The sequence below is a fragment of the Hyposmocoma kahamanoa genome, unplaced genomic scaffold (assembly GCF_003589595.1).
Source record: "Hyposmocoma kahamanoa isolate Upper Pololo Valley unplaced genomic scaffold, ASM358959v1 78, whole genome shotgun sequence".
In the NCBI taxonomy this organism is placed as follows: domain Eukaryota; kingdom Metazoa; phylum Arthropoda; class Insecta; order Lepidoptera; family Cosmopterigidae; genus Hyposmocoma; species Hyposmocoma kahamanoa.
In genome coordinates this window covers 12,302,557-12,312,192 of record NW_020653945.1, presented here as the reverse complement: position 1 = coordinate 12,312,192, position 9,636 = coordinate 12,302,557, and the positions used below count along the sequence as shown (strand labels likewise).

The following is a 9,636-nucleotide window of genomic DNA, read 5'->3' as shown; positions in this document are numbered from 1 at the left end:
TAGAAACATTATAATAAAGATCAAATAAGGAAACGCATACACTACACATATTTTAAATATATGTAGTGTATGTACGTATCCCTATTTCATCTTTATAATATATTTTAAAGCTAGCTATAATAATTTGAAAAGCCCGCGCTAGGTGGTTCGAATTTGTTTGAAAATTCCCGCCTTTATGACAATGTATACTATCGCGCCACCTAGTATTAACCCCGATACTATCAAGTGTTTACAATTACGGTTCCGTATTTTTTGTATGAAGTCGGTTTTCTTCTCCTTGTGAGTATAGTGTTCTCAGAACACTGTTCTGTGCGTGCATCGCATCGCCTATCGCACGAATATGTGAACGCGTTTTAACTACTCGACACGATTGTTTCAAAAAGTTCAGTACCACTGTTGCCAGATCAGGCGATTTTTCGAGATTTAGGTTACTTTGGGGGTCGCGCGGCGACTTAAAAAGTAATCGCCTTATTCGTGTCGTGATATGTTTAAAATAGGAAAAGGCGATTTTAGGCTACTTAATAAAATGTCTGGGGAATTACAAATTTGATTGGGGATTTCGTGAGGAATGGAGTTGTAAAGTAACTTATTTGGGGGTTAGTATTTTTATGTGTGTGGAATTGGGGAAATAAGAGATTTCATATCCCAATTGTCCGGCAGCTAACAGAATTTTAGTATTGTTTTTCTTGATTTTTAGGGATTTTATGGCTCGGGCGAATAACGGCTACTTAGCACAGATAAATTGGCGAATTACCTCAAAGAGGATTATTATTATTCGCAAAAGTCTGGCAACACTATTCAGTACCTACATTTATTATTATATTGATTCGCTCTGGGCCTTTTGGAGGGCAAAGTGTCGTTTTTATTTTGACTTTCAATTATTTTGTGAAATCTAGTTTAAAGTGGAATAGGATAGTGCTATTGTGCCTTAACCGAAGATTAAAACGCGAAAATCCCGAGTCAATCCAAGCACGCCGCCTCAAATTGCCTATCCTCTGTGGTGGTCATATTTACAGAAATATAATTAAACGTTTATGTTTTCGGCTGAAGGCCTTTGTTTCCATGGCCAGAAATAATTTTAAAAAAACCTACATTTATTTTCCGTGCACGCATTTCTCGTTTTCCCATCCTATTTGTGCATCCTATACATGACATAGATGTTGTTCTTGTTCAACAATAACTTACCGCATTCCTCGAAACCATCGAAACTGAAACTGACCCAAGCCCAGTTAAGTAGTTTGTGCCCAACCAAGCGTGGTGGCTGCCATTTAAGGAAATAATAATAACACAACACAGCACAAAACTTGACTTATTGTTTGTGTTCCATGTCCGGATTTTTTTTATTTAAATGTGTGATTGAGAAATAGTTATTATTGCTACAAATATATTTACTTACTACCGATTTGAAATTTGAAAAGTCGCGTGTTGGAAATGGGCCCCCCACCAGTTGTTACTGGAATATCGCCGAAGGAAGGCCCTCCTGGCACTAGGGTAACGATAAGAGGAGAATTTTTAGGCACCACTGCAAACGATTTAATTGGTAATATATGAAAACAATATTATTTCAGAATAGAGCTTTTTAAAAACGACCTTAGCTGTTTTTACGCTAGAACAATTCATTAAATCAGAGGGGGCGGTGACGGTATTTATGCATCCTTGGTTGCAGGTTTGAAAATATGTGGTTGTGACTGTTTATTATCCGCGGAATGGAAGAGCAAAAATAAAATAGTGGCGCGATCGGGCCCGTGCAAAGGACGTGGAGATATTATAGCTACAACACGATCTGGAGGAGAGGGAACATCTACTGTTCAGTTTAGAGGTAAAATTATGCCTTAATACTTGAGTTGGAATAGGCTAGAAAGTATATCTTATGCTTATACCCCTCAAGGAAGAATGTCATAAGTGGTATTACATCAAACATTTTTATTGCTCTATTAGATACAGAAAAATATACAGACATATATCTATATAGACACATACAAGTGTATGTACTTCGCGTGGCCAAAGTAAATGACAGACAGTTGCCGCTGCCATTTTTCAGAATTTAATTCTACAAACTTATTGAATGAAGGTGCACCAAAGTCAGTATATGTTGACAAATACCTTACTTACTTTAATACCTTACTACTTGAATTACTTACATTTCATACTAAGAAACTACTCCATAGCTACTTAATTTGCCAAAACAAATGGATATGAATTTTGCTGAGTTTCCTACGGCATTGTTTTTTTCCGCAATACTCAAAGAACTCCACTTTTTCAAACCAAATTGAGGGAGACCTGTATAAACTCAAATCAAATAAATAGCAAAAATTCTCAAGTTAATCACACATTTAAACCTAATTCTTTACTATTTACAACATATGTGCATTGCAATGGTCCAAGAAAGAAGGTGTGGTATCTTTTGGCAATATTGTGAAAGTATCATCACCACACCTTTTGTACATCTTCGGCCTAGCTGGGGCTATGGGTAAAACTCCCATATACCGTCAATTTGTAGCTATAATTTATCATTCCACAATGGTAGCTTGATGTTATTTATTTATTTATTTAGATACACCATCGGCACATACATAGAGAAATTTCAATGTTATAACATATAATTTTTTATACAGTACGTTGTACTATTGACGTTGACGTTGTAAACAAAAAATTTAAAAAGCAAATAGAAACAAAAATACTACTATCTAAAAAATTATTAAACAATACAAAACAAAACCCTTGAGACATGGCGTCTTAGGAGTTTAAAGCAGTTGTAACATTCCGTTTGAACTTATATAATGAGTCATGGAAGATGTCAACCACGTCTACTTTGTTTTACATTATTGAATTTTTTCATGATACAGTAAAGTGGAGAAAAATGGCCTATATTAGCAGAAGATACAGGAATCGAAAATATATTTCTCACTGGGTAACGTGGAAGCCTTCTGGGTATCGCCAAGGTAACTTGAGACATTATTTGAGGCGTGTCTAGCTAGCTATGTAAAACCTTATAGAGGAAAATAGGTTGAAAACTTGTCTCCGAGTCTTTAATGTCTCTTACCTTGAAATGTAACAGACGCTCGCCATAGTCTGCTCTATATGGGCATTGTCCATTTTTATATGCTAGAAAGCAAGTGAATGCGCGTTGTACGCGTTCTATCCTCTCTACATGGATTTGATAGTGCGGATTCCATATTGGTGTCGCATATTCATGAGTGCTCCGAATTAACGAGTTGTACAATGTTAAAATTGCGTGTACGTTTCAAAAATTTTTACAAGTACACTTCACAAACCCTGAAATTTTCCTCGACTTCTTGACTGTACTATTTATCTGGGCACTAAAACTTAATTTGTTGTCTATCAGAACACCCAAGTCTCGCACTTCAGTTGATTCATTGAGTGCTTGATTATCCAGATAATATTGAGAGGAAACAGTATTGATTTTTTTTGTAAACCTAATATGAGTACATTTGGTTACATTTAATAGCATTTTATTGTGCTTGCACCACAGCCGTCAAATCAGCCTGCAGAAACTTAACGTCCTCAACACTTTTTATTTCTTTGTATATTTTAAGGTCGTCAGCATGTACTAAATATTCGCAGTTACGTATATAGTCAGTAATGTCGTTAATAAATAAGTTGAAGAGTATTGGACCGAGATGTGAACCTTGTGGCACTCCAGAATGAGCTGCGTAAGATCTAGACTGGAAACCATTTATAGTAACACGTTGCGTACGACATGTTAGATAAGACTCAAACCATCGCAGCAATGACCCATGATTTCCGCAGTCATGTAGTTTATGTTAGACAGTTCTAATAATTAATTTGCATTTACAATGGACATTATGTTCCCTCAGCTTTCCACGCTCAATTTCAATCTATTCAGTCTATTACTGGTAGGTTGGTGAACAGCGACTGAACATCAATACAGACCATGATACCTATAGATCTTTGATTCCACTAATGATATGGTATGAATCCTTCAATTTAGTAATATGGGTGTTCTTTTTTTCTATTGACCCTGGCTTGTATCCTTCAAAGCTAAACAAAAATAATGGTAGTAATTTTTGCTTTTTTATTCTTGTTCTTGTTAACAACATGACCTATGGGACTTCTAAAAATTTCACTCGTAGTTATTAATTATTTGAGCAAAAATATCGTGACGTTGTACTTCAAAAAGTGTGACAGAGGTGAAATCCATATAAATAAAATGTGTCCCTCAGCGCTTCATGCGTTTACAAACTGCTTTCCTAACAAAAAACTTATGGCTTGATTTATTTTAATAACGTTATTGAACTTCACATATATTGTAAATTGAAAATGACAATATAAAATAAGATTTTAAATCAAATATTTTAAATTAGAAAGTTTTTTATTTGAGTCGCTGGTTATGACTAATTTGGTTGCTATCTCTTGGTCACGCGCATTTAAAAAAACCTACTTCGAAATACGCGATTATAACCTTGTGCACTACAGACCTGTGTGATTCCCTTAATCTCCTCGAACAGCAACCTGCACTCGGCTACACTGGTGAGTCGAGTCAGTTACCCTTAGATTGCCAAAGGAGATGCGTGTGTTTATTCAGCAACCGCTCGGTCACGTAAGTTAAGCCTCTAAAATATTCATATTATTTTAGTATTTAGTTATAATTATGGCGTTTCCTGGCAATTCTTTTATATAAGCTGGACTTTAGTTCCAAATTGTAATAAGGTAATGCCTGAAAATTACAAACGTCGCTATTTTACAACCCCGTCACGGGACACCTTCATCACAATAATGTGACGGGGTGGTATTTTTCGTGACTGAGTAGTAATTTTTATAAATATTCTTGAACTTTCTGCTTTCGACAGTAGTAGAGATTATGTTTTCACATCTTAAATATCAAAATAAATATTGTTTTACTAGTTTTCAGTATTTAAACAGAAAAAATACCACGTTATGCAGTTGAGAGGTAGCAACGACGTTATAGTGAAAAAAGGAAAACCAACCTCAACCTCAACAAATCAAACGAAAAGATTTAGTGCGATATCATGCTCGGAAAAGGCTTGTTAAAGATATGACAACAGTAGAACACAGATTAATGAAACGAAAATGGCAAATTAAGAACAAGAAGAGAAGAGAAAAACAGGTAGCTTTAAGAAACGTTTTATTGAACACTCCTGCGTCTAAGCCCTTTCCTTCAAGTCCGATGTTACATCCTTTAAGTCCTCAATCTCGTGAATCGACTCCAGGGTCGTCCAGAGCTAGCGCAAGAAGAAGAAAGCAAGTCGGAAGAGGCTTTACCTCGAAAATGTCCAGTTAAAACACCGATTACTAGAATCACAGAGAAAGCTACAGAAGTATAAAAAAGACTTAATCGAAAGAATAAGACAAAAAATTTGATAGTTCAAAAAGCAATGACAAGGAAAAGGAAAGTAAACATAAAAATGATAGCGAAACAACTAAAAATATGATGTTCTATCAAATGCAACATTATTATAAAATTACCACATTAATAATAATAATAACGCACACACTCAACATAGCTCCGCACTAGGGAACCTTGCGTCGTGGGTGCTATGGATCACAAATCACACCCAAACCCACGAGAGAAATAAATGTAGGCCATACAAATATTTCTCCCGGCCCGGGAATCGAACCTGGGACCTCTGCGTGGCAGTCGGCCACGTGGGCAGTTAATTGTCACTTTACTACTACTCTGTCACAAATGTGTCACCTTTGCAAGAGTCAAAAGGTATTTGTGTTCAACATTTGATACATATGTATTAAAATTAAGTATTTAATTATTAATTAGTTTATATTGAGGGTGGTAACCAATGTTTAATTCAATTTTCCCTTGTTAATAACATAATATTAAAAAAACTGGTACTGATATAAAGAAATGTGACAGAGTGGTATTAGGTAACCTTGTTTGATTTAAATGACGTGATTATTGTAATAAAAAGGTAGCCAAGAATAATGTTTAGTTTTCTAGTTTTAAGGGTAATAATAATATTAAATAATAATAAAAAAAGATATCGCCTGGCTTAAAAAAACAAATCAATTTCGTGATCGAGGTGTTAAATTTTTGTTACCATACACAAAACCTTTAAAATTTTCTGCGTGAATCGAGTAAACATTGATGCACAGTTCATTTATGGTATCTATAATCATTGGATAATAATTTCGAAATATATTTTTTAACAAATTGTAATTTTTTATTAACCGACTACAAAAAAGGAGGAGGTTCTCAATTCGACTGTTTTTTTTTGTATGTATGTTACGCGATAACTCCGGTATTTGTGAACCAATTTTCATGATTCTTTTTTTGTTGGAAAGAGGGTACCTCCGTAGACCACCATTTCATTTTGAAGAAAATCATCCACCCTAAGGGTGGCTGCTCACGCATGAAGAATCATTTTTATAAATAGTGCCTAAATTTTAGTATAATGAGCAATTATTTTAATGGTTGATTTTGCTATTCTTTAATTCAAGGCGTTTTTCTCTCAATATACTTTGAGTAGTGAGAACCGATTCTTATTATCTCCTGTGTCAATTCCCGTATAGTGGCGAACTAGGGGATGAATCCGGGTTTGCGCATTTTCCGGTAACCGATTTCAATAAAACTTGGTAATTATATGTAATTCCACGTACTTTTGAGGTCGGTTTTTTTAGTACTCTGTACTGAGATTACAAAAACATACATTTATTATATTTATTAATACAAAGATCGAACACTCACAAAAAATTCCTTCGATCCGGCCGGTTCGAACCGACGACGTCTTCTAGCTTACCGTGTCAGACGCTATACTAATTAAGCCACATAACGAACCAGCGGACCTCACGAATTTTTCTATGTGCATGAGTCGTATCTTTGTATTTGGTTTTTTCAACGACTTTTTGGTAGTAGCGCCATCTATGAGAAATCTATGAAAGTTTTCACCCAGTTAGATATCTTTACAGTTAACAGTCCTGGCGAGAGATGTCATTTAGAGAGAGAGGTATTATTTATTATATATTATATTTTTTTATTGTTTATATTATTTTTTATTTTTATTATTTTTTTATTATAAGTATATTATTATATTTATTTATTTAATTTTTTTTATTATTAATTATATTATTGTTATTATATTTTGTAATTTTTGTACTAACAGTAGAATAGATAGCTTGTAAGTGTACTAACAAAATGGACTGTATATTGTCTGGAATAAATGAATTTTTTTTTAATCAAAACCATTTAAACTAATGTTAGATTGTCGATATCGAAAATAATGACCCATATTAAGGTTGAATAAGAATAAAGGTTGATTTGCATTTCTTAGTTAAAATGCATTTTTATTGTATTGTTTGGCTTTTGGTTAGTTTGTTTTATGAAATTAATAAAACGTTTCTTATCTTGGTAGTATAAATGCGGGAAAGTATTATTGCACGTATTAAGTCTCATGTGCCTCTAATTTCACCAGCACTCTTACCCTCCAAAACCGGAACACAGTAATGCTGACATTACTGCTTGGGCAGAAATAAGTAAGGTGGCAGTACTTTCCTGGACGAACTCCTTCACAAGGAGCTGTACTGTTACTATAGTCCGTTTGTTTCTTTTCGGCGGTTTAGGACCACAATGATTTAACTAAATGTAAACAATCTTGATACATCTTTTAAATGAAACATATGCGTTATAAATAAATTGGTATAAAAATAGGCATGCAATTTCATATGAAGCTAAGTATACGTATTTTGTATTTTGATTTTCGTGAAGAGGCATATTGTAGGCAGGCAGGGTGGAGGCGGCTAGTGCAGTGAGGATTCCATCGCTGCACTAGGTTCCTTCGCGTTTGGATACCACTTTCCACTTAACATCAGGTGGAGTGGAGTCATTTGCCTGTCAGGTATAAAAAAAAAAAAAATAAAAAATAAAATTTTAAGGTAAGTAAAAATCATTTTATAAATGTATGTTTCATTAAATAGACATCTCAAGATTGTTTAAGTTTAGTTTAGTATCTAAACTAATGGACTATAACAACTAATTACAGGCACATGAGACTTATCATCTTATGTCTCAGGGTGACCGTCGCAGTGGCAGTGCCCCAGATCAGATCTTTACGATTTAAAGCTCACTGGCACTGCACCTGTTACGGACAGGCGTGTAGCTTACCATCAGGCGCACGATTTGTTCGTCCCGTCACCTTGATATTATATTAAAAAAATCCCCAAACCTTAAAAAGCTGCATTCAAAATTCGAGTTACTAATTGCACCAATTTCCCAAGTAACTCTAACTGCTCATGTGCCTCCCTTGAACATGGAACTTCTCCTAAATACCTCGGGCTAATTATAGATGAATTGATGTCATGGAAGGTAGTAGTAATAGATACACTATTTTGTAATACTTCATTTATTCGATGAATAAAGATTGAGATTATTATAAGGTATGTTTAAGAAACACATTCTTAAATCAATTAAATCAAATAGAGCAATTTTAATGTATTTTTGCACATACATACTCCAGGCTACCACGAGTCCATTGGGCCAGTGAAAGAGAGTGCAGTATGGGTGGAAGAGGCAGCTCCTCCTTCCTTGCCTTGGGGTCGGAGGCCCATGTCACCCACAGCCTACACACCTCCTGACCCATTAGGGTTATCTACTGAAGGAGAAGACTGCAAGTTCCCAGAGGACGAACTCAATGAATTGTTTCCTGATGGGTGAGATTTTGATTATAACTTGAAAAGTATACAAATTTGTGTACGTTTTAAATATGTGTTCATATATGGTGCTAGTGCCGCGCAAATAATTCGAAGCATTAATGATACGTATACGATACACATGCATATGACGACCTCCATGCTGCCGTGCTTACGATAAGAACAGTAAGTCTATGTGTATTTCAAACATACTTACTGTTAATATTGTAAGCATGGCAACGTGGTCGAGTGGCTTGTACACCGGTTTTCATGGTGTCGCTATCTCTGAAGTTCCGGGTTCGATCCCCGGCCGGGTCAATGTAGGAAACATTTATATATTGTCTCGGCTCTAGGTGTTTGTGGTGCCGTTGTTATTCGATTTCCATAACACAAGTGCTTTAGTTACTTTGGGAACGGAACAACGTATGTAATCTAATATTTATGATATGATGTTGAAACAACTTTGTTAGTTGTATCCACATACCCACTGTGGAGGTTTTTGGTTAGCCCAATTCGTAATGGGAATTTTAAACTGACAATTGAACCTAGTGGACAGGCAGATCTTAAGGTGAACTATGTTGAGTTGCGGACTATTGTTGAAGCTAATCCAATGAAAACAGCCTACCTTAATATGACTTTACCCGTAATACTGACGTCGTACTATGGGAACCCTCTTATGGGAGCCATCTCATAAATGCTTTTTACAAAAGCATGCGGGGATGCATGTATTATACCTTAAATAGGGAATCGGACAATTTTTCAGAAAGTGTCTAGAATTAACTAAAATAGATATGTACAGCCATGAAAAATAATATTTTATTAAAATAAAGCTTAATAGTCTCTAAAATGTGCTAAAACTATGTTAAAATTTAAATAGAAACAAATTGGCGCGCAAACGTAACAAAATGTCAAATTGAACGCGTGACGTCATTTGTAGGTAAACAAGCTACGAAATCAAGGGCAAGGTGTTATTTTAAAGTTTTTGTGAAGTTTGAA

The 9,636-nt window shown here is 35.1% G+C and overlaps 1 protein-coding gene across 2 annotated transcripts in view; it reads left to right on the top strand.

Moving 5' to 3' along the window:
* The first annotated feature begins 978 nt into the window (after positions 1-978).
* Positions 979-9,636, top strand: part of LOC113233191 (exocyst complex component 2) — a 21,640-nt gene continuing 12,982 nt past the window's right edge. For both annotated transcript variants that reach the window (XM_026468226.1, XM_026468225.1), the window contains exons 1-3: positions 979-1,540; positions 1,667-1,819; positions 8,469-8,661. In XM_026468226.1, the coding sequence (XP_026324011.1) occupies positions 1,432-1,540; positions 1,667-1,819; positions 8,469-8,661 (455 nt within the window). In that variant the 5' untranslated portion in view covers positions 979-1,431. The remainder of the gene's footprint in view (positions 1,541-1,666; positions 1,820-8,468; positions 8,662-9,636) is intronic.